Source organism: Rhea pennata, chromosome 11 (genome assembly GCF_028389875.1).
Source record: "Rhea pennata isolate bPtePen1 chromosome 11, bPtePen1.pri, whole genome shotgun sequence".
Lineage (NCBI taxonomy): Eukaryota > Metazoa > Chordata > Aves > Rheiformes > Rheidae > Rhea > Rhea pennata.
Genome location: NC_084673.1, coordinates 20366811 through 20393987, shown reverse-complemented (window position 1 = coordinate 20393987; position 27177 = coordinate 20366811). Strand labels below are relative to the sequence as shown.

The 27177-nt window shown below is 42.5% G+C and overlaps 2 protein-coding genes and 1 long non-coding RNA gene across 4 annotated transcripts in view; 2 read left to right on the top strand and 1 right to left on the bottom strand.

Moving 5' to 3' along the window:
- The window catches only part of ATP7A (ATPase copper transporting alpha), a 29213-nt gene extending 24500 nt beyond the window's left edge, over positions 1-4713 (top strand). For both annotated transcript variants that reach the window (XM_062584643.1, XM_062584642.1), the window contains exon 23: positions 808-4713. In XM_062584643.1, coding sequence (XP_062440627.1) covers positions 808-1084 — 277 coding nt within the window. In that variant the 3' untranslated portion in view covers positions 1085-4713. The remainder of the gene's footprint in view (positions 1-807) is intronic.
- LOC134145281 (uncharacterized) lies at positions 4298-12259 on the bottom strand. Its single transcript, XR_009959574.1, has 3 exons — positions 10635-12259; positions 8000-8188; positions 4298-6800 (listed from the first exon to the last, which is right to left on the bottom strand). It is a non-coding gene; the product is annotated as an uncharacterized LOC134145281 (long non-coding RNA).
- A 352-nt stretch (positions 12260-12611) lies between these two features.
- Positions 12612-26219, top strand: PGK1 (phosphoglycerate kinase 1). Its single transcript, XM_062584683.1, has 11 exons — positions 12612-12736; positions 15042-15092; positions 16045-16200; positions 16315-16459; positions 18900-19003; positions 19625-19744; positions 22302-22416; positions 22729-22908; positions 23631-23808; positions 24087-24185; positions 25736-26219. The coding sequence occupies exons 1-11, from the start codon at positions 12672-12674 to the stop codon at positions 25774-25776; spliced, it is 1254 nt and encodes a 417-aa protein (XP_062440667.1). The 5' UTR covers positions 12612-12671; the 3' UTR covers positions 25777-26219.
- The last annotated feature ends 958 nt before the right edge of the window (positions 26220-27177 follow it).

Sequence of the window (27177 nt, the reverse complement as noted above, 5' to 3'; positions counted from 1 at the left end):
CATGGGGCTATGCCAGATTTCGAAGCTTTTGGGAAAAAATTCAGGCAAGTCTGTGGTTAGCAGTAGCTGACTGCAGAACTTGATGAGACTTGCTTTTGGTTTTGTTTTTGCTTGAGTAGTCAGTCTAAGACAGTTTGGACAGTACTGTTTAAAAAATATAATTTTTAACATGAAGAGAAATGCACAAAACAGCAATCCGTTCAGAATTTAAAAATCCTTAGTGCCTGTGGTGTATTTCTGATAAATCTTGTCAGAACATTGTTGACTTCTGAAAAGCGGCTTCTGAGGCAAGACACTTGCAAACACCGCATTTCTACCTCTTAGGACTGTTGCAATAAATAAAGCAAGCTGCTGCATTTGTCGTGTTGCTGTTCCTTACTCCGCAGCTGGGAGGAGAGCAGCGCTGAGGAGGAATAGTGTTTCACTATTTAGCTAATGTGTGTTGTAGGCTTCGGAAGAAGCTGAGTAGGATTGGCCATACGGTAGCTGCCCTGGTCCACGCTCAGTAGATACGTTTTGCCAGTATGTTTTGCAGACATTCAGCAACCACTGAAGCAGTTAAATACTGAGTGATACTTGTCTGCTTTGCTTTACCTCTTCCTCTGTGTCCTGGCCAAAAGGCACTGAATTAGTTTCTGGTTATACAGAGTCTTGAGCAATCTGAAACTTCCAGCACTGCGTAATGGGTCAGTTATACATGTCTGCTGATTGCACGTGATCTAGCACTTACAGGACAGTTTCTTGCCATATTTTAAGAACTTTACCTGAGATGTATTGTGTTCTTTTGTGGGTTTTTTCCTTCCTTAGGTATCAGAAACCAAGTTCTGAGAAACTCGAGTTCCGGGCCCGTGGCCAAATAAGACACAAGAGTCCATCAGAAATCAGTGTCCATATTGGAATTGATGAAACTGGGACAGGCTCTCCTAAACTGAGCTTAATGGATCGAATCATCAACTACAGCAGAGCCTCTATAAATTCTCTCTTTTCAGACAAGCGTTCAGTGAACAGCATAGTTCTTAATGAACCAGACAAGCATTCGCTTTTGGTGGGAGATTTTGGAGAAGATGATGACACAGCATTGTGAGAGACTTGGGGCAAAAAGAAAGGGAAAGAAAGAAAGAGAAACTCAACAGCTGTCTAGAAGTCTGCACAGACACTGATCATTTCTGGAGGTCTGGATTTACAGATGGTTTTCCTACCTTTCTGGGGTGTAATCTCTCATCTACACATATATTTCATTTTTAATGTTGACGATCAGTTTGCAGTGACCTTCCAGTATTTTTTTAAACTAGGCTTAACGAAAAAAAGAGCAATGGCTGCTAATGATAGAATCATGCTTGCAAACAAAGCTGTGTTATGCCATGGAGCTTGTAGTATTGCATTTTTTGGTAAAATATCAAAATACAACTAAGGAAATTAAGGAACCAGAAATTCATTTCCCAGCTTTGTAACAGGCTTTTGCACAGTCAAGTTTAATGCTGTGTTTAAAATTTATATATTATTGTATTGGTAAAATATTGAAAGTACAGTGTTTGCAGGTAGATGTGCCTTACTTCAAAACTTCCAGGATCACTGTTGTTTTTGTGCCCTTTTACCAGAAGTGGCTGCTCTTTTTCCTTCTGTAAACCTCTGGTTCCAGCTTTTCACACTCCTAGCTTCCAAAGCTCTCACCTGGGCTCTGGCCTTCTGCTAGGCAGAAAGGCCGAGAGGCTTTGGGTTTGCTTCCTAACATCATATTCCCATCCAGCTCTAGGCATCCCTGCCCCCGTACACTCCTGCTACTGAGACTGTCTGGTTGAAGGTTGAATGGGCAGGGAGGTCTGCTCTTTCCCAGCCTCTCCTAAGCCAAAAGCTCTTGCAGCATCTGAGAATTGTAAGAATATGATATGCTGTTAGCTGAAATGTTTGGCTTTTTAAAAGGTAACAGTGTTTAAAGTAGTTAGCGCTGACTATCGAATCTAAAAGCACTCCTTAAATGAATTGAAACAGTTTGGATTGGGGACACACAAGCTACAATCTCTATAGAAATCTCTGCAGTTGAGTATTTGCAGATATCTAACATCATCAAAGAATCTGTTACATCAGTGCTGTATCTGAGAGATATCAGTTGCTTATAAAGGTAAGTGTCTATATACCAGGAATGGTCCAGAATCCACTCCATAGGTCTAAACCTCCTTAGTTTGGGATGCTCAGATCCAGGCTTTGTGAATTAAGCCCAACTTTGTTACAGAGCTGAATTCTCAAAACACGGGTTTTGATCATTAAATTGTGAATATTAAAGATATTCTCAATGAGAAATAAAGTTGGTGTTCATCACCCTGTAGCTACCTATTTGTTACTTTGGAAACCTTGTTCTTTAAATCCTTGGCTGAGACAGCTACCTAAAGCAGTTACTAGGCTTAATCATGCTGAAGAACTACATCATGAAATATCATCCATCGTATGAACAAGTAATACCTATTTGTGTGTTAGAGAAGAAATATCCAATTCAGAATATGATTAAGAGATCTCGGTAGTGTTCTATGTTTTGACTTGAAGACTGATGTCAATGCATAGATCACACATGCAAAAAGTCGTAAGTAAATAGCTTTTACGTTTTGTTTGAGAGTTACCAGGGAACATACAATATCTGGAAACAGAAGAGTTGTGCTATGGAACATGTTAGTAAATCAGTATACTTGTCACATTGCAGTGAGGAGAACAACAAACTAGTGGCAGCAGCAATTACAAATGAAGAAACAATGTATTTCTGTGGCAACTTAGGTTCTTAATATTGTTAAGGGAATATACTTTATTTAGTCCTTTAGTTTTGATTGTAGCTATTTTGGTGTTAAGAAATGTTGAGATACACTACTGCAAAGCCATTCCATAAGGGGTTGCTCTCAGCGTTCAGCAACACAGGGGTTTCTTATGAAGTAGATAACTACCTAGAAAACAACAGATTATAATCAAATGACTTTTTAGTTCTTCAAGGCTGTGTAAACTGTTTCCAAAAGGTTTCAGCTTTCTTGTTTATCCATGCTTGTTCTCTGTGTTGTTCTTGGCAAGGTGCTGCAGATGAAGCAGGAACTATTCTGCATTTTTTTTCTTATCTGGATTTTGCTGACAACTGGTCATCTTAATTATACAATGAAGATGCAGATACTCTCATCCCTAAGTGTGTTAGTATCCCTGTTGCAGGTGCAGGTCCAGCCCATGGTTGTGCAGATGGCAGTAAATGATATCCTGGTCTTACTGCAGGAAGCAGAGTTAGTAATTTAGGGTTAAATTCCTGGTTGGTACCTGGAGCAATGAGAAGAATTTATTAAGTTCTTTCCACATATATTTTTAAAGCACTTCAAGTCAGAAGCCTAAATTGTATGTAGGTTGGATGCTTAAAGCAGGAATGCTGGCTTTCTCTTCAACTTTTTCCCAATATAAAAGCTTCTTATATTTTATCTGTTTCCTTTTAATATGAAACCCAGCATTTGATCCAGTTACAGCAAAATAAGACTGCTTTTCAAAACTGGGATACTTCAGTCAGGCGCAGTGACGATTGTGGGGGAATGAGGAGGAGTGCACTGGTGACTGAGAGGGAATGGGATAGCTGCTTGCAAGTCTGGTCTGGGGAGCAAACTTGGAAGACAAAAGAAGAGAGCGGCCAGAGTTAGCCCAAGAATGAACGGGTGGCGGGGTAAGCTCAGGCTTTAACTGTGCTGAAGCTTTTAACTGTAACAGCTACGAGGTCCTGAGATGGCTTTACTTAGACATAGCGTTGGTGGAAAGGGAACTGCTGTCGGGTCCCTGGAAGAGGACTGTCTGAAGGGATGCTGCAAGCAGCAGGACTTGTTGTCCCAGGCGGTCCCCTCCAATCCAGTTTTCCGCTTAGATATCTGAAAATGTCTTTCGAACTTGAAGTTGTACACAGTACGTTTAAGTATTGAGTACTGGATAGCTGATCGAGGAATCACGAGTCCAGATCTTTGAAAACAGATCGTCATCCCCTGTCCCAGTAAATGTGTAATATTGACCTACCGAATGTTTATCTTTTGATTAAAACATTTTAAGGTGCTTTAAGTTGAAGAACCAAAATATTTTTTAGTTTGAATGTACAGTGCAAGTGAAATAATGTGAGAGGCAAATGTTTTCCCAAATGTAAATGTTTTAATATGTACATATTTTACTCCTGTTGGAGGCAACTTGGAATCAGGAATTTAAAATGTCACTTGGAAATATACAGTTCCAAATGAAATTATGTATTACTAGTTTGTCTATTTTATTATTTTCTATGACTAGCTATTTATAAAACCTGTGCTTTATTTAAAAATGAAACAAAGTACCTATGCTCAAGGCTTTAAAAATCACTTTTTGAATCTTATTAATAGCCTTTTGAAAGAGTAGGCACTTGAAATTTTATTCAAGAAGAATGTGAAACTTGTGAAACACAACGGAAGCAAGTAATTGTATTTATTTACAATGCAAATAACAGTGTTTATTTTGTTACTCAAAATGGAAGTTCCAACCAAATATTTCAAATGTGTAGGTCTTTTTGTTTTGATTTGATATGGAGGAAGGAGAGAGAAATGAATGTTATTATGGAAAGTTAATGTTTAGTGCTGTTACATTTCTTTACATACAGAAATGTGCAGTCTCACACTTCCTATTCTGTTAAGAATATGCCTCCATTATTATAATGGTAACTATAAACTATATAATAAAGATGTAACATCCAAAGCCTGTTTCTTTAATCATATTGTGATCTCTTTTTAATATTTCTTTTGCTGACTTAACAGATCCTGCTGCCAGCTGGGCAAAATTTCTGACCTTTCCTTCCATGCAGCGCGCGTTAAAAGGCAAAACGCGGGTCCCTTGGGAGGGACGCCGTGCTCCCGGGCTGCCCTGCCGCGGGGTGAAACGTGCAGGTCGGGCGTTGGGGAAAACGGCCTGCTGCAGCTCACTCGCTCTTCATCTGCATTGAGTCGGAGCTCTCTGAAACTGGAAAGGTGAAGCACTTCTTTGAGAAAGGACTGAGAATGGAGATTTTAGGCACGCTGCTCTGCTGAATTGCGGAGCGAGATGCCTGGCCAAGAGGGAGCAGTAGGGCTGTTGGCAAGCAGCGTTAGCGCGTGGCGGGAAGCGACACAGTCGTCCTCCCAGGGGGAGCGTTGCATTAGCGCTCAGGTGCAATAGGCTGTGCAGTCGCTCCGTATCCCAAACAAAAGAGCCGACCGTGAAGCGCTGGAAAACCCTCAGCATGAGTGCTCTGCGTGCCTGTCGAGAGGGCCAGGCTCCCACCCAAAACATAATTGTTTGACTGTGCTGAAATCTAGCCCAAATCTCCTGCCAGAGCCTAGACAGTGCCCTGGGCAGTGTCCAGGGAAGCAGTGAGGAACAGGATCAGAAAGAAGATCCCTGAGTGAGCTTTGTGGCCCAACCACTGCTTTTTGCCCCAGCTGACTTTATTAGCGGGGGCTCCTCGCAGTCTCTGGCAGCACATTTCTGCAGAGCTTTCTCCCTCCAGTTTGGGTCAGGATAAGAGAAAGGAGCAAAAGCCAACAGTGACTGAATGCTCAGGTACTCCTTTGAGCTGTTTCTTCCTGCCCTGTGTTTGCCAACATCTCTGCCTGTCTCCTCGCCTTCCCCCACAGGCTCTCCATCTGTAGGCAGATTGGCTGTGCTGACTTCTCCTGGCGTTTTGTGGTGCTGTTTTTTATGGTACGGTTGGAAGAAGAGTCCCTTTTTCGCTGTCTGGATCCACCCTCTCCCTGGGCCTTCGGCTCCTCTCTTCCTAGCACTGAGTCGGTCTCACAAGGAGACGGCACAGAGGTTTTTAGTGAGATCCTGCAGGGTGCGGGCTCCTGTTTCTCCTCCCTGACTGTTCGAGACGACCTCCCTGTGCAACTGGAGCTGGACGGACAGATGCCGCTGCGCCAGGGAGCCAGAGGGGGAGAAGGAGGCCGTGAGTCGGTGCTGCCGGGCAGCTGGTTATCCATTGAGGCTTGCACTAACCAAGGCAGGTGTGACGGGGCCTCTGGACTTGGCTCCTGACCACTGATTTCACGTGTGGCGAGTTCTGCCTTCGTCACTAGCTCTGCTTTGTGTAGAAAAGCAAGTCTGTATCTAGGTCTTTCCAAGGTGGAGAATTCGGCTTTCTATTAAGACATAACCTTGTAATTTCATTGTCTTGGGCAGACTCTTACTGACCCAATGTGCCAGAACAGGTGTGGAAACCTACAGCATTTAGCCCTTCTGGTTTTGAAAATATGAGGTTGTTAAGCAGAAATAGCAATCAAAATACTTAGGTTTGTTTAATTTAAACCTTTAGTTATTTTGAGTTAAGGGAGTATGTGAACCTTCTCATTTCACATTGAATAGTCTCTTTTAGCTGTGACTGTTTGTGGCTGGGGTTTAGGTGGTGGGGTTTCTTCTAAAGTTTCACTAGAACACTTTTCCTTTGACATTCATATCTAGCTAGCATTGTGCTTTAGTGAAGCAGATGAAAAGCAGCTCAGTCTGCGGCATCAGGCCTCCACCGCTGTGCACGGGATGGGTGCGATGCCTTACTCTCAGCCTCACTTACTATAAGCTCAAACATTTGTTCTCTAACACCTTTTGTTATTTGGCAGCTTTTGCTAAGGCTAAAATGGAACATAATGGACTTATATGAGTGAAAATGCATTTTGAGGAAATGGAAAAATCTTATCTTTTGAGTGTAACAGAAGACAAGTCATTCACGTGAGTCATTCCAGCTTCACAGGACTGGCCAACCTGGCTGCCGAACTGCAGCAAGATCGGACGCGTCAGCAAACCTGGCTTTATACCTGCAGCAAAATTTGAACTTGTCTCACAACTATATACCAGGTTGTCTGCTGTCAGTGAAAGTGTTAAATTTCCTTAACTGCAAGTCCTTTATCTAACCCATAGTAGCATTTCTTTTAAACTGTACCTCCTGCAGTTTGGCATCCTGCAAGAGAAATACCTCAGACAAGTAAGTCACCCTGATGTGAAGTTGCACAACCTTACTGCTTTACTTTTATAGAGTAATGCAAATGATACCTGCTCTGAATAGCAACCTTTCCAGCTTAATACATCTGCATCTTAAGGTTCTCTCTCTGATGGTTACACAGCTTCACAGAAGGTAACTGGAGGATCTGAAGGACCCTGATCTGAATTCATCACAGCATTTTAACCAAATATATTAAAGAAAGAAAAGAAAAAAAAGAAAAAAAAGAAAAGCAGACATTTACTAGTTAGCTGGGAATCCCCAAATCCTGGGTCAAATGCTCTTTGGAACTAAATACATGTTTGGTAAGGTTTGATGGAGTCCAGTTTATCAGCATGCAGCTCCTACACAAATTGTTACCCTTCCCCAGAAGCCTTCATTTTAGTATAGCTACATGATCTTCTTTTAAGCTGCTCTTCTTTTTAGTACTATTTGCAGGAGACATTCTCTGCAGAACGCTGGCTGACAAGCCCAAAGGTCAGGCTTTGAATCAAAATGCAGAATCTGCCTTGATAACAGAAATATGCTACTGGCAATGTTTTCCTTCCAGTTCTCTAGGTAATTTAGGTAGCTTTGAATTTGCACCATGCACAGTAGGTCATGAACAAAAGCTGCTGAAGAGGGAGGTAAGATTTCTTTATCCTATGTACTTTCGTTAAGCAAATCTCTAAAATGAATTTTTGAAGGAGAATTTGAGCACAAACATGCTCAGCTACAAGAGAAAGCAGAGAAGGTGTACAGACTTGGATTCATTAGTTTCCTGCGAATACTTTTCAGCAGCATTTTTCTTTTTACATAAGCTTAGTCTTCAAAGCAATAATCAGCTTGCAGGTATAAATCTAAGAATATTTTTGCCTAATTTGTCCTGCAATTCCAATATTTGTATCTGGTAACGCTCATAAGGCAGTGAATGCTTCACATAGAGGAAGACGTTGGCCCTGCCTTGCCCTGAAGGGCAGAGAATATTGCCAGTAGGTAACTCCACCTGTTTAGAAGGATAAAAATGTGAACACTAACCTTGTGCAACCACACCGTGACAAATCTTCTATAGTTTTTTTCCCTGTGCTTGATTCCACTGAGACACAGCCAGCTGATGCCTTACAGAGATGGATGAAGCTCCTTGCTGTAACATGCTCCAGCTATGGTTGCTTTGGGGAAGAATTTTCTCGCTGGTAGGGGAATCCTTTCCACTGTTCTTTGCAGAAACTATGAAGCCATAGAAAAACATTGATAGAGCTTAAAACATCTTCCAGTGAATTACCACCCATCTCCCCTAGAGGGCCCTATGTCTTAGAAAGTCCAGAAATAGCCTTAGAAAGTCCAGAAATAGCACCCGCTTCAAGCAAAGCGAGGATGTGAGGACCGGGCTTGGGCAGGAGCCTGGTTGCCACAGCCCAGTCCACCTGGCACTGGCTAACTGGCCCCTCACACTGGTATCTTCAAAATTAAATGACATTCACTTCCCTCTTATGTTGTTCATTTAAGTAACAATTCAGTGACATGTATAATGGGGGATTTGTCTGTTAATGAGTAACCACTAATTGGGTCTAATTTATTACACCCTCTTGTTTCAAGTGGGCAGTATTAAAGGTTTAGAGTGAAAAGAAATAGGAGCTGGTTATGTTAATTTTAATAAATGCACACTTAAAGGGGAGTCTAATGATGTTTATATTGAATACAAAAAATGCCTTGAGCAATATCACCTTGGAGAGTCCAAGAAAATCTTGTGTTTTAAATCAACTAAACAGTTTTTTTTAAAAATCTTCCTTTGTTATTAGGTCATGGTTTTGGAAGTTAGAACTATATCATAAAATGTATGATATATGTATAAAAGCCTTTTGTCCTAAATGGACTTACTCCAGACTCATTTCATGATGCATCAGTTCTGAAATTTAGGCATTTAAGTTTGAGAGAGAGTGTTTGAAAAACAAGACTGTTTCTCCATCTCCCTCCTGATCTGAGGGGAGAGAGAGAGAGAGAGAGAGAGAATAACATCTTATAAGATGTGTGTTTGAATAATGTAGTACTGCTAGGAAAAGAAAAACCCTGTAAATTGTACTGAAGTCTGTTTTTAAGTAGAAATTTAAAATACACATGGTTGTTAAAAAAACAGGGAGACTGGATCATGTGACACAGATGAAAATGCAGATTATTGGTCTCCAAACCACAGTAGTTCAGCTGGTCTCATGTATATATATGGGCTAGAGCACCAAAATCTATGACCTGTCCAAACTTGCCAGATCTCATTTCTTCTAGCTAAATGAAGAAGCCAGGATCAGGCTGCTGACGGCTATGCCTGTGTGACGCTACTCCTGGAAACAGCTTCCCAGGATGGTCACAGTCCTAAGGGGGCAGTTCCTTGGGAATTTTTTCTGTTTTTTTTTTTTTTTTGTTTGTTTGTTTGTTTGTTTTGGGGTTTTTTTTTTTGAGTATCAGTCCTCTCTCCTCCTGGCTTTGTTGTAGTGATTAACTTAAAAGTACAGGTTTTGAAATGTTGGCATAGACTTTTTTCCTTTAAATACTTGCAGTATTTTCTAAATATTTTTCAACAGGAGGGAAGGACGGAAAGGTGACTCAAACATAGAAATAAGCTTTCAGTTTTGAACATATCTGTAATACTTCCCCCTTTTACTGACTTTGTATCTTTGTCATTTCTTCATACTGCATTAAAATATGGCGTCCTGGCCATGTTTCAGCTGGAATCACGTTCTGCTACTCCAAGTTCTTCTGTGACTTCCTCCCTCTTCCCCTATCTCATTCTTCTTAAAATATAGAGGAAAAAAGAAGCAAGCAAGCATGAAACCAGGGTCAACCTTATGAACTGTAGGTGCAGTTCTGGCCCCAAACAATAGATCATTATAACTGCACTAAGTTACAGATTACTAAGGATTTACTATACAATACTCTATAAATACATAAATATATATACAAACACACACAACACAGAGCGAGGTTAGCAGTGGAGTGCTATTGAGTATACATGTTCTTGGTTGGTTGTTTTTAATCTTTTTATATGTTATTTTTATTCACTGAACCTTACTGTGCTGGAAGTACTCCACAGATTTCTGTCTCACTTTATGTCAGAACTAGTTTCTGAGCCTCTTTTATCATTCAATTCTGCAGGCAAAAATTTCCAGCAAGGAAACCATCAAACACAGTAAAATTCCACCAAAGGATTTATGTACTCTATGCCTGGACAGTCTCTTCTAACTGAGGCTCAGCAGGTGTCCCACCGTCCCCTCTCCTCAGTCAGCTTTGGTATATAGCTGCCTCCCATCTTATATTACCAGGGGTGCTCAAGTTGCGAAGCTCAGGCCATGCACTGTGACATTTCTCCACTATACATTTTTACCTCTACAAGATGACATTAAAGCTTTTTAAGTAAGTCTTGTACTAATGAGTGGATCCATTTGCTGGATTCCTTTGCTGGGACGTTACTGGGTGCCGCAAGGCTATGGCTGGCTGGATGCAGGTCCTCCGCAAGCCCACATCAAGGAATTTAACTGCTGCCTTTGAAGAAAGCAAGGCACCACAGAAAAGAAGTGGGAAGTGCAGTAGATAAATTTCAGAACAGTTAAATAGTTACAGCTCCTATGGAGCTGGAGGGCCCCTTTCTTATTACCCAGAGCCTTTAAAATTTGTCTTTATTTACCTACTCTCGGCCATGCTTCAAGCTGCGAGGGTACAGGCTCCTCCAGCAGCTGTTTCCATGCCGGTGCTCTCCAGCTCATGAGCTCTCTTTAGCTGTAGGAACCCTCCAGGAACAGCTGAAACAAAGCACTCAGAGAAAGCTGGATTCAGGGCCAAATTACGATTTGATCCGCAGGCCCGTACTCGGTGAATACTCTATTCGCACTGGCACTTCCTAACGTTGCTGCCCGTGAGTGATGGTGCCACCGATGCAGGTTACTAATTCAGTTTCTAACTTGTCCTTGAGGCCAGGATCTGTTTATGACCCAAAACGTGGTTTTAGGTAGATGGTTTTGCTTAAGCCTGTTTCCTTACTAATCTGAAAAAAGATTTTTCAGTTTTCAAGAGGTTGTCTATGTTTTAATAGGAAGTTAAAATAGGTTTGTACCTTTGGACTTCCACTGCTTTGACCTGGGAAACGGGCAATGATTCTGCTCTTGCTTTAACAGAATATCATTTCAGTAGAAAAAAAGTTAAGTCCTAGCATGTTTCTTTTTTTCTGTCCTGACCTCCTGCCATTTAAAGGCCTCTAAATGTTTACAGAAGAGAATGTTTACACATACCATTCCTAGTACCACATTCCTTTTTTTTTTTTTTTTTTTTTGGTATTTATCATAGTATTTTACTTTTCTGCAAATGTTTAAAAATATTCAGTCCTGCAGATGTATTATTTTGATTTTGATGGATCCACAGACAGAGTTGACGAAGGAATACGTTAGTTTTGCTCTCTATGCATCTTAATACTTTGTTTATTGTAAATGTGCATTTCTTCTTTTTTCTGTTCCTCACTTCTCTATTATAGGCTCTCTTGTCAGCAGAGATAAGATTCTACCAGGCATTCAACTTGCTGTAAGACGTTTCTCTGAAAGATCTGTTGAACGGGTGAATATGGCAAAAAAATAAAACTGACGCCAACCAGACAAGCCGAGCTCTCCTACAGGTAACGTCCAAGGACCTTGAGCTCCTTTTGTGTACAACACGCATTTGTGACATTGCATTGCAGGTTTGCTTGAAACACCAGGCTAGGCAGTTTCCTCACAGCACGCACAAACATGCTGAAACATGTATTCCTTTAAACAATTGTTTTCCCTAACTGTCTGGAACACTGTAAGTCTATCACCTTTAATCTGTCTCAGGCTTTGTCTCATTCCCTCAGCTGCGGGTGACTGCCCTGTCAGCGCTGCCCGTGCAGCTTTACAGGCCACAGCTACGCGCTCAGCTGTGCAGGCTCGATTCTTCAGTTGGGGGAACTGACACAGACTCACCATTTATACACCACTGAGCCTGAATTAGCAGCCAGCACCGTTAATTTGAATGTGCAGGGCCCGGGAAGGAAGGAGGCTCGCTGCCAGTGGTACCTGCTCCTTCACCCCCGAAGGCTGCTGGCGTCGCGTTGCTGAGGCCAGGCAGCGTGTTGGCGCCTGCCAGCAGTCCCGGGTTGCGTTTTCCACGCACAACGCTTTACACGGAGTGCGTACGGCGTTGCTTTTAATCCCCCGCTCAGCGCTTGTTCCTCCGCGGCTGGCTCTGCGCCTCGCTGCCGCCGCCGCAGGCCCTTCCCGGGCCGCGGCCGCTCCCCGACCCGCTGCGGCCGCCATCTTGCACCAGGGCCCAGCGGGGCCGCCGCCACGCGTGCGGGGGGCAGCGAGGCGCGGCGCGGCCGGCGGCGCCTCGCCCCCTCCCTGCTCCCGCGGCGGCGGGCTGCCCTCGACACGGCCCGGCCTAGCGCGGCGCAGCGGCTCCGTGCGCGACGTGACGGCGGCTGCCGCGCGGCGCGGCCCCCCGCGGGGGCGGGGCGGAGGCAGCCCGCCGACGGGCAGGCGGCTCCGCCAATGGCGGCGCGCGACGCGCGGCGCGGCCCAATGGGCGGCGGCGGGGCGGGCGGCGCGGCGGGGCGGGGCGGGGCGGTGCCGCAGAGCGCGGGGGCGGCGGGCGGGCGGGCGGTCAGTCACTCAGTCAGTCAGTGCGTGCGTGAGGCGGGCAGGTGGCGGCGGGCAGGATGTCTCTCTCCAACAAGCTCACCCTCGACAAGGTGGACGTGAAGGGCAAGCGCGTGGTCATGAGGTGAGGCGGCGCCGCCGCGGCCGGGCTCCGCGGGGAAGGGGGCAGCTGCTGCCGGACAGCCCTTCCGGCGTCCCCCGCCCCCGTCCCGCTGCGCATCCCGAAGGCGCCGCCGTAGAAAGCGGCCGCGTAATCTGGCCGGCGAGCCGTGAGATAACCTTTTCTTCTTCTTTCCCTTTTCCCTCCTAACAAGAGCTGAATTGCAGGTATTTGGGGCTTTCTGACATGACGCTTTAAAGTCGGAAGTTATAGCTCCTTGGCAAAGTGCGAAGGCCTGATGTGGGAACGGCTGCCAAACGCGGCGTGCGGCTCTAGGTGCACCCTTCCCTGTGCTGTTCTTTGTCCAAGGTCATCCCCACGCGATGCATAAATACTTGCTACCTTGCCGTGTGAGCAGGTCGCTGTAATAACTTTGTAACTTCCCCTTTCTGAAATCTCTGTATCAGAGATGTGCCCTTTTAATTTTTTTCTCTATTGCCTTGCTTTCAAGCAGTTTCCTAGAAATTTCCCGGAAATGCCAAAAATTGGATCCCTAATGAGTATCAAAGAAACAAGCTCAGAATTTGTGTGCCTTTCCTAAACGTGGTGTAACAGAAAACTTTACATCTTCATAACAGCCGAATTTCTTGCCATCCCTCCGGGATTTCCTCTTCTGACATGTTCTGCATTATAGCGGCTGGACTGGCTGATTTTTTGGTCTCCAATAGTTAATATCCGTATCTGTCCTTGCAATTTTTTGCCTGGCTACTAAAACAGAGTGAAACAGCAGATAATGTGCTAGTCTTTATGTTTCCTGCCTGCGCTTCATTTCCTTGAAAAGAATCACCGTGTGCTCTCACTACTATAAAAATTAGTGCCTTTTTTCCTCTCCTCTTATTCATGATAATTTTGGTATACTCCTAACCTGCTTATCTTCCAGTCGTAATGCCAAAGGCAGTGGCTTTCACAGAAATAGGGGTGGGGAGCTCAGATTTCAGCAGAGTTGACTTATCAGGCCTGCAGCGAGGAGCAAGGGTGGATGGGATCTTTCTTTTGTAGCTCTGGCTCTGCAAAGCAAATTATTCTTTTATTCACTCATTTTAGAATAGCATAGCAATCATTTTAGAATAGCAATCTTAGCATGATTGTGGTGCTTTTTTTTTCACCTTTTCAGAATTAGTCCATTGTACCGTGGGTTGCCTGTTGATTTTTTTTTTTTTGCTCAGCTACCTCTATTTTGCTGACAGCTTTTGAAACTCTATCCATATGTCTCTTCTGCTGAGCGTGCTACAAGAAAATCCAAGCAACCTCTTGAATTTTGGTGTTCTTTAATATAGATCAATGCTCAATAAACTGCAGTGTAGCATTTCATTTTCCTCATTCCAATATACAGTTACAGTAGTGAGGCTTTCTCTCCCTCCCCAAAAGAAAAAGATTTTTCTGCTTAGGGATCATGCGTCGGCCATGCTTTCTTTGAGCACGTTAGATAGGAGAAAAGACTCCATCATTTTGGCATTTGATGAGTAAATTCTGCCTTTAGCTGTTACGCAACTCAGCTTCCTGTTGCCGCTCAGTCAGCACATGGGCACAAGGTAGGCTGCTCAGAAATGGCTGATGAAACTCCTCCCTTTCCTCTCTTCAACCGGCATGCCGTAGGGAAGTTACCTCTAGATCCACGTGGGCTCTTCCAGCGGGAATGTAATAAGCTGCAGCAGTTAGCTGCAGAGAGGTCAGAGGTAAATAATTAAAGTGTGCCATCCGGTACAATAGCTGTCTCACCAATAACAGATCTCCGCTTTGAAAACCTTTCAGAAAAAGTCAGAAATCCCCTTGATAGACTTAACAAAAATTCAAAGCTGTAGGCAATAACTGGACAGCTGCTTCAGCCTGTCTATTTGCCAGAGCCACCTAATTGAGTATTGAAGAGGCCTTATTGGAGAACACAATGTTACTTTACATTATCCCCTTCCTTTGCCTGGGAAGCCCCTAAGTCAGTGATGTGAGAGCACAATTTTCTAAATGAATGGCAGTTTTATGCTTCATTGCTACTGCATATGCATCATTGCTGCTGTAGTCATAACTGCTAGGATGTATTAGTGGCGTAACTTTACTAAGTCGCTCTACTTGATGTTTGTTCTGTTTGCGTTTTGTTGTTACAACCCAAAGTGGCTAACAATATGTTAATTTCGTGCTGAGACTTGTGCACAGCAGAAATGAAAATCTTGCTTTAAATTTAATTGTAACTGTTTTTCTAGCCACTCCTTTTACTGACAGGCTTCATATCCTTTGTTAAAGGCATTTGTTGTATATTCACTCTTTTTTTTTTTAGGGTTGACTTCAATGTTCCAATGAAAGATCACAAAATAACCAACAATCAAAGGTAAGGCCCAGTTTCCGTCCCAGATGGAAGCCCCAAAGTCCATTTTCTCTCTGATTTCAGCCCAGTACTGTTAGCAGTATCTGGAAAGCTACTTGTGGTTAATCTGTCAGTTGCTGCTACCAGGCAATTAAAGGCATCTCAGAGTAAATATGACAACTGTTATTAAAAAAAAAATGCAGCTGTTAGCAAACTATACTTACTACAGGCTGCTTCTCACCATTGGTGTTGTGGAAAGTATACAGAAAATGTTTCTAACAGCACAGATCCTAAACTTCATTTTTTAAATCTGGTTGCAGTGCTAAGACTGTTTCACAAGCATGCCTCTTTGGCTTTATGTGAGAATTTGATGTATAAGCTCACTGCTCAGCATCCCCAGCCTGCCTTTTATCGGTTCAGGATTACTGACTAAACTTGGAGGCATGGTAATGTTCCAGTTTCCTGGCATTTCTTAGCTTCAAGCAGTCAGCAGAATTTAGATGGCAAAGTGCATTTGACTCTTGTGCCCTACATCTCTCAGAAGATAACAGTGGAACATCTGAAAATGCACTGAGATATACAATGCTGTTGATGCATGCTGGACTGTGCTTCAGGGACTGTAAGAATTCCTTCCTGCTTTCCTTGTGAGAGGACTAGGTTATGCTCCACTGGGAAAGCTGTATTCTGTGAGATGTAGTTAATCGCCTGGACATAAGAACTAGCAAGTAGAGGGTTCCTGAGAAGCCCAGTATTCTTTTGTGGGAAATACTGGTAATGATACCATACTGTCTTTCAAGAGGTAGGCTGAATCATGCAAACATCCAAGGTAGGATGGATTTCTTAAATAATAGTCCTGCTCTTATGCTCTATTTCTTCTGTCCTTTTTGAGGGGCTTTCAGCTAAGTGGTCAATAATTCTGCTTGCCTGGTAACCTCTGTGTGAATCCATTTTCACTTCTTGTTCTCTGCCATTACAGAATCAAGGCGGCTGTTCCTACCATCAAGCACTGCTTGGATCATGGAGCCAAGTCAGTGGTTTTGATGAGTCATCTGGGTCGCCCAGACGGTGTTCCCATGCCTGAAAAGTTCTCCTTGGCTCCAGTGGCTGTGGAGCTTAAAGCTCTCATGGGCAGGTGAAGTAGAAGAACAGTTCAGCATGCATCAGGCCCTGTCAGTGGGCCTGGATGCTTTCCTTTCTGAAAGGAAGAGTAATTGGTGGGCTGACGGTGTATATCCTGTGTCTCCAGGGAGGTCTTATTTCTGAAGGATTGTGTTGGTCCTGAGGTGGAGAAGGCCTGTGCTAATCCTGCAGCTGGCTCCATTATCCTCCTGGAGAACCTCCGGTTTCATGTAGAAGAAGAAGGGAAAGGGAAGGATGCTTCAGGGAACAAGGTGAGGCTTGAAGTCTTGTCTCTGTGCATGCCTGTACTGGCCTTTGTACCTTGTTTGTTCTAGACTGACAAGGACCTAGATGTCTGTCTGGAGTGCTGTTTATCCATTTGTTTTCGGAAGGATGTCAGGGTGCTTTTGTGCAGTATGTCTGACCACTTGTGCTCTGAGTTTGAGTCAAACACCCTGAATTTTTACAATGACAAATCTGACACAGAAACTGGCCTTAGAGCCTTAAAAGCCCTTAGTGGACATTATCTTTTTGGAATCTCATTAAGTGCTAAACTAAGCCTATTTATCTGGAAAAAAAAAGGAAAAAAAGAGAGGAAACACTATGTGTAATTTCTTCACATCTATTTTTTTTAACTCTAAAACATTCTTGAGAAGTCGGAAAACATGTGCTCGCTGTAGGTAAACACTGAATATTTTGAGCAACAGGAAGAAGTTCCAAAATGAAAATGTTTAAGTGAAAGGCTATAGATGGCTATGCCACTAAAAGAAAGGCTGAGAAGGGCTATGCAGGAAACTGGTTGCTGCTTATTAGACTTCATCTGAGGATGTCTAAAACAAAGCCTGTTAAAGATAGCTTACTGTCATTGGGACCATGAAAACCACATTTCCTTTTCTCTTCTCTGCTTAATGTTGTAATGCAATGTCTAAACGTTGTACTGTGTAGGGATTCTCAAACCCCTGAGTAAGGCTGCTTTCTATTAGAGTAGCCACTAGAATCCAGGCTGCTGTGCACCTCTGACATTTTCTTGAAGGTCAGGAAGAATGCTTGCTCCAGACAGCTGCTTTTCTTAGTGACAGTGACCCCGTTAACTTTCCTCAGGCCTTGGCTCCTATCAGATTCAGTGCGTGGAGTGGAATGCTGACATCGTGTGGTGCCCTTTATGGACTGATACAAGACTCTTGTAGCTTAAAAAATGGCCCAGAGAACTAGTAAGCCTTTGCAGATGGCAATGAGAACTTGATCAAGGCTGGAATTATTCACCATCACCTTGTGCCACTGGAAGCCAGTATGGTGGCAGGGAGAACAGAGACACGAGAATTTAGTTTTCTGTGGGAAATATTCCCTTGATTTATGCACTTCTGTAATTCATGCATTATTTAGCTGTCTCTATGCATATGGAAGTATGCAATGCAGTTGAGCACAACAGGAGAGGTACAGTTGATGGACCTACTTGTCCTAATAGAAGTGAAAGCCAGTGCTATGGAAATAATGATGCTATGCAAGAATGCAGATTGAACTGGCAGCTGGAAAATGGCTCCCCAGAGCAGATAAAGTGGCAGTGGTTCCCTTATTCAGAGCCTCTTGTGTTCTGCTTACAATGTTACTGTATAAACAGGAACACTTAATTTTGTTGCGTAAAGCCAGTCAATTTAGCAAGTGAAGGAGCAGTTGACAGCATTATTCTACCATCTTGCAGTCCCTTTGGCTTGTCTTTTCCTGCTAAGGCTACATGAGTAAATGGGATATCCAAAGCCTTGCTGAACCATCTGTTATATATTAGTGTACTTCCTGCTATCGCCCTTGTGATACTACATCTTGGTACCAGCAGATGCAGTAAGAGAAAAGACCTCATGTGGGATGGTGAGCTGATGAGGCAGAAAGGCACTTGCAGAAGTGATTGCCTGACTGCTAGTCCAGGTAGTTCTTTAACAGCACATGGCTATGAACAAGGTCCAAGAAGCCACTTCACTCTCCAGGACAGCACCACTGTCTTTCTGGTGGTGGGAAAGAAAACTGAACTACTTGAACCATCCTATGAGGATTTGATAGGATGCTGGAGGATGGAGAAAGTGCCTGTTAACAGAAATGCATCTGTACACACCTGTTCCACACTTATCTCCAGCATTCCTCAATTGCCTGGTGTCGCCATGGCCCATGTTGCTGTGCAGGCTGTTTATAAATTAGTTCTCAATGTGGTTGCTATGTGAACTTTTCTGGTGCTCATCCTTTTACCTGTGGTGATAGGAAGCAAATTTTTGCTCATTGAGCATGAGTGTGTTTACTCCTACCTTAGCATTGTCTTGTCGCTATGCTCCCTTTCTGTGTTACAGTTCATTGTACACAACTGAAAATCTGTTCAAGAGAGACCTAAAGATTGGTAGAGCTGGAATTTATTCCTGCCCTACTGATGCCCTAAAAACTTGAAACTTGAGGTAGAAACAGTCATCATGTGTTGGGGAATAGCAAGCTCTGGGACTTGACATTGAATTTAAACCATTTAAACCTTTTTGTTGCTCCTACTGGACTGAGAAAGAGCATATGAAATACAGTGACCCACAGGATAAGCCCATAAAGTTTCTTCAGCAGTCCTTGCTGTGCTTTGGGTTTACAAGCCAAATGGCATAATTTGATTCTATTTGATTCTAACGTCAAAAGCAGCTCTATGTTTGTAACTGAATAGCACAAACTTGTCGCTCTTTATCTTTTTAGATCAAGGCTGATTCTGCCAAGGTGGAGGCTTTCAGAGCCTCTCTTTCTAAACTGGGAGATGTTTATGTCAATGATGCTTTTGGAACTGCCCACCGAGCTCACAGGTGTGTATTCATCTTTTTTTTTTTCTTCTTTTCCTTTCCTATTATTCTGCTGTTTTCTTCCTGAACATGTACTCTGCAGAGGAGTTGTATGCTATTTAAAGTTCCTCTCTGATGAGAACAGAAGACAGTTGAAACTCTGAAGCCTTGATTAGGACTTGTATAAACACTCGTGCAATTATAACAACCCTCTTTTCCTGTAGTTTAGTGGCCCCAATTGATTATTCTCATCGAGTGGGTTTAGCTACACATACATGCAAACTCTGTAGTGGACCTCTTTGAGCTTTATTTCATAATCTAATGTTTTTGGAGGAAGGTATCTCTGCTTTTCCTCTGCTTCTTTGCTTCCTCAGCATTTTGGATCCCTGATTAATGCTGTCTTGCATATCAAAATGGTTTATGAAAAAACAACCTCAGAGCAGTAAACTTGTGCAGCTGGCTTGGCAAACTAGGAAAAGAAAATCCAGGTGTTTCTTTTCATGCAAGTAGTAGATATTCTCACTGCTGCAGCTAAAGTAAGTGTAAGAGTAAAGGATTGGCTTTGTAATGCTGAGAGACACAAGATTGTTTGGACTTGTACTGATACAGAATTTCTCCTTTCTTCTCTACACATCTCTTCTACAGCTCCATGGTAGGTGTCAATCTGCCTCAGAAGGCTGCTGGCTTCCTGATGAAGAAAGAACTGGATTATTTTGCTAAGGCCCTAGAAAGTCCAGAGAGACCCTTCTTAGCAATTCTTGGAGGGTAAGACTTGAGAATGTGTCCACTTTTTATTTTTCTTTAACACCAGCTTCTTCTCTGTAAGAAATTAAAAGTTTTCTTGGTTTGGTTCAAACAAGTGCCTTCCCTGGAAGTATACCTGAGGTTCAGATTTGTAGATATGTGCTGAGATCTCTGTAAGATGTGGATTTTGAAGGAGCTAACTGACCCTGTCCACTCTTGTGATAATGTTGTTGTGGTCTCCTCATAATACCTCTTAACCCCCTTATATCCTCTAATTTGAGTTAGTCCGTGGCAGTTTGTTGCACAGATGAACCAGGCAAGCTGTTAGGTACACACGATGGCCCTGAAACACTGTCAGTGACCTTTCCTCCAGAGTTCAGAGTACAAGCATCCTGCAAGCTCAGCACCTTGTAAGTTGACACAGTCTGTCATTATGCAATGGTGACCTACTGTAGCTGGATGAGCCCCTGCTCTTTAGCAACAGCTCATGTACAAGGAGTCTTGAAGCTGCAGAACTGAGTGACTACTTGTGTATAGAAATAATTTCCCGCTGCATGCTGGTATATGCATACTCAGTTTAACACAGTAGTTCTATGATAGTCTATTTTAGTTTCTTGGGTGAAGTAAAATATTTTGCTAATTAATGCAAAGCTTCAACACCATAACATATCTCTGTTCTCAATTAAAGTATGTGGCTTATTCCTGCTCTTACCACACATTAATATGCTTTTTAAGTAGTATTCAGTTCTCACAAAGTTTTAAACATCATCTGTGACCTCAATTATACTGAACTTTTTTTATTATTATTAATACTCTTCCAAATTTTAGAGCTTGCAGGCTATCTGTCATTAAGTGCTTATGTACTCCTCATTGACCTTGGTGGAATCAAGGGAAAGTTTATTACTTTATTACCCATCAGATGTTTGAGTTAGAGTTGCTCTTCAGATGGCCAAATTATTAAAATATCAAGTCTATTACTAAAGTCTGGAAGTGTTGTAAATCCAATTGGAACAAAATAAGCTATTAGAGAGGTGCAACAGGGATGACCAGCATATCAAAGTCTAGGAGCTGGACACAAAACTCGCTATCTGGCCAAGGACTGATGAATACCAACTGTGCATCTTAGTGAGTCACAGTGGGAGCTCTGAGAGCAGTTCAGAGTCACAGAATAACTTTATCTGTTTGAAAACACCACTGCTCCAGTGGTGGTACAGCTATTCCCAGGTGAGGTGGCAGTATCTTAGCGAGTTTTACTCCGTTGTCTCCTCCCGCAGTAGCCCAGAGGGAAGGCCCACTTGCAAGCTGCATGCGGTTCAGCTGCAGATTGGCTGCCTCTTGTGTATAACAAGATTGGATCCAGAAGTTGAAGTGGGGAAAAAAATGTTTTAACAAATAAAATGGAAATGAAATGTGCTGACAAAGAACTACGATCAGGAAAGCAATTCAGTGTTAGGAGCAGGGTATGTGCAAGTGAATTGGACTTCTGCCTCTTTCTTCGCATTTGTTTCCTTGCTGAGAGCTGTGCACAGGAAGGAGGGCCCTGCAGGTTTTGGTGTGGCTCTATCTGTATCTTCAATAGCTTCTTTATCAGTTCAACTACCTTGTACAATGACAATAACAACTTCACTGCTTGAATCGGGGTTTATGATGGGTGGTTTATGCCAGAGCACTCCCTGGCCACTGAGGTGGGAACTGTAGAGGCAATACCTATTTCTTCAGCATGAAAGCATTTTATTAATGAAATCCATATCATTATCCCTGTTTTTGAGACAGAGAAACTGAAGCAACAAAAGGAAAGGGTGTTACCTAACGTCATCAAGCAAAACACAGCTAAACGGAGACTAAAATGCAGGTCTCCTGTGTGCAAATCTAGAATTAGCCCAGGGCTGTCTCCAAAGATCTTTACCGAGCTTTCTTTCAGAGAATAGCAACAACAAAATTCAGCATATGGCATTAAAGAAGACAGGAGATTTGAGTCCATTTCCTGCCTCCTTTGACATTCTTGCTTAAAGTAATTTTGGCATTGTTATTCCGTTATCGTTCATATCTTGTGCCGAAAGCAGTCATCTGCTTTTAGGGAGGGCAGTTCTGCACAACAAGTCATTTTGGTAGTTCGAAGCTGTGCTGCGAGTGTGATGGGGAGCTGGATTTGGACTAGTTATGGGAGCTGAGCATAAGGCAGCATGGTATAGCGAATCAGAGTTGAACAGTGGCTGTGAATGATGGTGCTCTGATCCTTGCTCTGCCTTGCTGAACGGTCCAGGGAAACAGGCATTAAAGTGCCAGATGAAGCTTATATACAAGTAAGGGGAAAAAAAAGTAAGGCTAAATAATGCTCTTCTAAGCACAGTGTTAACCAGCAACTTACTAAGTTGCCAAATTCCCTTTCTGCCCACTCCCCACAGTTCCTTTGTTGCCTCGTTCTCTGAGTGCCCTTGATATGCCGCAATCAAACCTTGCTGTTACTGAGTAGCCAAGAACTCATTATGAGGCTTCACGCCATCTAGCTAAAAACAATACGTTTCATCTGAGGAGTTTAGGGCTGTGGCTACACTGTTCACTCTCTCTCTTTTCCCAGAGCTAAAGTTCAGGATAAGATCCAGCTGATCAATAACATGTTGGATAAAGTCAATGAGATGATCATTGGTGGTGGAATGGCATTCACCTTCCTCAAAGTGATCAACAACATGCAGGTATGAAAAGAGCACTTCTGTGTCTGCTCCTAGTAAAGGTGATGACCAGAAGAGTATTCTGGTATTAGGAATTGACTATATTGACTCTTGTGAGAGCAGGGAGCACAGAAAATTTTCTTGACAATCAGTCTGCAAAAACAAGGATTACTGACAATGTTTAGGTGGTTTAAGGAACAGTCTCTCCAGAATTGCCACCCAAGTAGTATGGCTGACTGCTGCTGTTCTCTTCTGTAATGACCAGCAGCTAAATGAATGCCTCACTCCCTGCCCTTTTCTTCCCTACTTTCCCTCACCCCCTAATAATTTTTGTAGATTGGCAACTCTCTGTTTGATGAAGAGGGATCAAAAATCGTCAAGGACCTGATGGCTAAGGCAGAGAAGAACGGTGTGAAAATTACTCTGCCTGTTGACTTCATCACGGCAGACAAATTTGATGAGCATGCACAGACTGGAGAAGCTACAGTGGCTTCAGGCATTCCTGATGGCTGGATGGTAAGTTTTAATAGCCAAGCAACTAAAAAAAGCACAGTGGGCAGCAGAGTGGGAAGGACGCTTTTTAAAGGAATAAAAATAGTACATACGATCCTTTGTAAATGTTTCTGAAAGGAGTCAGTTGCATGGAGTACATTGGCTTAATGAAACTGAAGCCATGTGGTTTGTCTTGAATTTTTAAGCCTAAAGTAGCTTTTCTGAGATTTGGATTAAAACAGCAAACTTGTAAAACCTTCAGATCTGAGTGCAGTAGAAATCCTTTTATTTGTCCAGAATTTAATTAGAGTAGGCAAAAGCTTTCTAAACGAGGCTTCAAACATCTGACATATATTTTAAAGTGACTCGTACTAAAAAGACAAATACCACACTAGACTCCATCCTACAGCAGCAGCTGCTAGCAGATCTCTTTGTTCCTCAGTATTCAGTGCGTACAGAGAAACTCTCCTTTTGTATCCGGTCTGTTGCTGTTTCTGCTTGTTGCATCAGCAGCAAGCTTAAGGCTATGAAAACAGAGCTGTCAGGCCCTTCCAAGCCCCATGACTAGCCTGTCTACTTCAGATCTAACAAGTGTTTGATACCTGGGAGTGTTAATGGAGGGGTGTTCTGTTGGATGTGTAATGAAGGGGAGGGATGAAAAACTTCTGAGGATCCCAGCTAGACACTGTTGACTTAAGATGACGGTTGTCAGTAACTGAACGTATGCTTTCTCTTGCTTGTCTTAGGGCTTGGATTGTGGCCATGAGAGTAGTAAGAAGTTTGCTGAAGCTGTGGGAAGGGCCAAGCAAATTGTGTGGAACGGTCCAGTTGGTGTCTTTGAGTGGGACAAGTTTGCCACAGGAACCAAAGCACTGATGGACAAAGTGGTGGAAGTAACTGGAAAGGGCTGCATCACTATTATTGGTAAGTAGTTGTATGTGTATGTTCCTGTCCTCTTAAATCCGAGCAAGAAGCATCTACTTGCTGAGGCCAAGCTGAAAAATACTGGCCAAATTGTTTTCCTTCTCTAGCGTTCTCAGCTCCTCTTCAGCTTGCAGGCATGGCTGTGAAGACCACTGTACGTACCCATGCAGAGCATTTGGGAGCACGACCAGCCAATAGCAAGGCTATGTTGCTTAAGCCAAACAAACAAAATCTTAATTTCTTCTGTCTCATTGATTTTTTTTTTCCATGTTTGACAGGTGGTGGGGATACAGCCACTTGTTGTGCAAAGTGGAACACTGAGGATAAAGTTAGCCATGTCAGCACAGGAGGTGGTGCCAGCCTGGAACTGCTAGAGGGTAACTGCTCTTTCCTCTTAACTTGAGCAAATTACATAGTTCTAGGTGCTTTACACTGTGTTAATGTTCAAGAAAGGATGACAGCAGAATATCTTTTCTGTTTCACCTTCTGGAGTTGCACATAATCTTTGAGCAACGTGCTCCTCATAGCTCTTTTTTCCTTAGTGCTCCTCGAGGAGGAGAGGAAAGAAAATGAAGGATTCTTGCAAAGAGCATAGTCTGCCACCCCTGGAAAGCAAAAATGCTGAGATAGAAAATAAGATAGTCTTGAGATCATGCCCTGTTTGATCCTGAGACATGCTAACCAGACTGTTTAAAACACCCAAATACAAGACAGCCCTTTTCAGTTTGTGAAACTTGATTAAAATAATCTCAAATTTTGGATAGAGGCCTCATTTTTAGGAGGTATTTTATGTTTTGAAACGCCCTGGTTTTGGGGAGCCCTCTAGTGATCGCTTACAAACCTACACAAGAAGACTTAGAATCCAAAATGGTGAGAATTTTACAGGATTTTTCTAATGAGTTACATTGTACTCTAAATGAGTTTTCATTTCCTCTGGTAATTAGCTGTTTCCCAATATGTGTAAATTATCTAATGCTGTCAGCTACTCTGTAGAAGGGAAACTGCAATAAACTGCATTGCAGCTGTTAAGTTTCCAGTAGTTATATGTGAGACAGAGCTTTTGTTTCTGTTGCCTAGTGAGTGATGGTAAAGGGAAAGAATCCAGATGGCTAGAAGGAAACACTGTGCAACTGATTTATTCAAAAGGACAAAGTTGCCTAAGTTTTGGCCCAAAATGTGGGTTTGTGTGTGTGATCTTTTAAATGTAACGGAAGTCTAGATAATTAGAAAAGCTTCTGAGTAAAGAAAGACAGACCAACAAACTAGTGGGTTGTGAACAGTGTTAGAATTCAGCACTGCCACAGCTTGAATGTTTGAAGGTGGGTTTTCTTAAAAAAGCAAAAGCAGAATGGTCTCCCTTAATTATTGAAGTAGGATAAAATGAAGAAAAGATGCTTTAGAAAATGCTACACTTAATATTCTGAGTTGTCTTACTCAAAGGTTCTTTTTTGAAGATTCTTTCTTCTTATCAAGAAGGATGAAGCATCTAAATACCTGGACATGGGTGTTTTAGATTCAAAACTTACAGGTTTTGTTTCTTTAATTCATTCTTAAAATTTCCACTGTACACTCCAGTATCCTATTTGCATGCCATTAAAGATTGAAGAAAGTTGACAGCAAACACATTTTTGATTGGATCTGTAGAGTTGCTGCAAAACTCAAATGGAAAAGGATCTTAGTGTTTGGATCTGATGCTAGCAGAGACTTGGGTAGAACTTTACAATTATTATTAACTGAGCATTGAAGACTGTGGTCCTTTAAGAATCTGTCTGCTGACATATGAGTGGAGTTATGCTCTGGATACTCACTACAACATATTCACTGTGTGAAACAGTTTAAATTTAACTTATATGCCTGAATAGCTACAAAAGTGTATACAGGTCCAATCTCTGCCCTTTTTAATTTATAATTTCTTAACTGCTAACAGGTAAAGTTCTTCCTGGTGTGGATGCCCTGAGCAATGTGTAAAGAACAGAGTATTTCCCCAGCTCCTTTTCCCGTGCACAGCCCCTGAGATTCAACACTTCAGCGCTTCTGTACTTCAACTCTGCAATAGGCAGATCGCAGAATGTAGACAGAAATTGGACAGGTTTTGAGAAGAAGACAGCAGAGATATTTTACAACCGCAGTTTACATCATGTGGATTTGTCCACTGTGATCCCACTTGAATTAACGTAGTTCGTTTAAATTGTTGTTGTGACTTTAGAGTGTATATATTTATATTTTGCCTTTTCAAAGAGATTAATCCCTATTAGACATGTCTGTTTCTCAGAAAGGAGTGCACTGTTTAGCTTCTTCGATGTTCTTAGCAGGCATTTTCATCACTTGACACGGTTCAGAAACCAGAAGGACTCCAATTTTTTTGGAGGCTGACTGTAAAAGCTGCTAAATAAACATATTTAAAATGCTAACAGCTTGTACATGGTTGTTCTTTCAAACTGCTAGAATAGTCTATTTTAAAGTACTTTCATTCCAACTTGAGGCACTGGAGATCTTTTTACATTATTGTATCATATTTGTAATTACTCTTTTATTTTTATTCAAGCATTTGGATCTATAAGCACCCCAACCATCAAAGTGAACGTTGCTGGTAAGAAAGTTGATTGTTATATCAAACTTCCATGCCATGAAATAATAAACATGAAATCTTTAATGTTCCAGATTCAAAATTAAAAAAAAAGCAAAAAAAAAGAAAAAAAAAAGCAAATGTAAAATTAAACCTGGACAACTGATGTACTCAATTTGAATATACCAGAAACCATGAAGACACAGGCAGATAAGAATTTAGAAAACATTCTTTCTCTCCCTTCATATGCAAACAGGATTGAAAAACTTTGCTCAAGTAAGCGATCCTTAAAAGCACTACAGCCAGCATAGCAAAACCTTGCCCCTTGGACAATTAGAGTTGTGTATATGGCTTAGGCACACTGCAGAACCACAAGCATTATCAATGGACCACCACGAGCCCAGTGTGAATGGATGAAGTTGGCACTCCCAGCTTGACTGTCATGTGTTGGCTCCTAGTAGGCTTGCTGCAGGACTGAAATGAGAGCACAGGGTGGCTCTAAACCAAACCCAGGTCTATATCAAACTCCTCCTTGCTTCAGAGCAGCCAAAAGTATGTTTCGGATTATATTAGCAGTCGTGGCTCTACCTGCAAGAACTGTAAAAGGATGGGGTGCTCCAACTGAGCGCTTGGGTAGCTGCTTTACTTTGCACCAGTAGGAAGCTATTACCTGCCTTTACTCCTCGTGAATTCCCATTTGTCTTCTATAGGTTTTGCATGGCCTCAGCTGCATAAAGCAGCCACGATGAACCATGGCGAGAACCTCCGGGATAAGCAGTAAGCCACTTTTAGGTTGGTTTGTG

Excerpts from the sequence above, each read along its gene's own strand:
- PGK1 (XM_062584683.1), top strand. The coding sequence starts at position 12,672 with ATGTCTCTCTCCAACAAGCTCACCCTCGACAAGGTGGACGTGAAGGGC. Across the intron at positions 12,737-15,041 it reads GGCAAGCGCGTGGTCATGAG|GGTTGACTTCAATGTTCCAA; the intron begins GTGAGGCGGCGC and ends TTTTTTTTTTAG. Across the intron at positions 22,909-23,630 it reads GCATTCCTGATGGCTGGATG|GGCTTGGATTGTGGCCATGA; the intron begins GTAAGTTTTAAT and ends TGCTTGTCTTAG.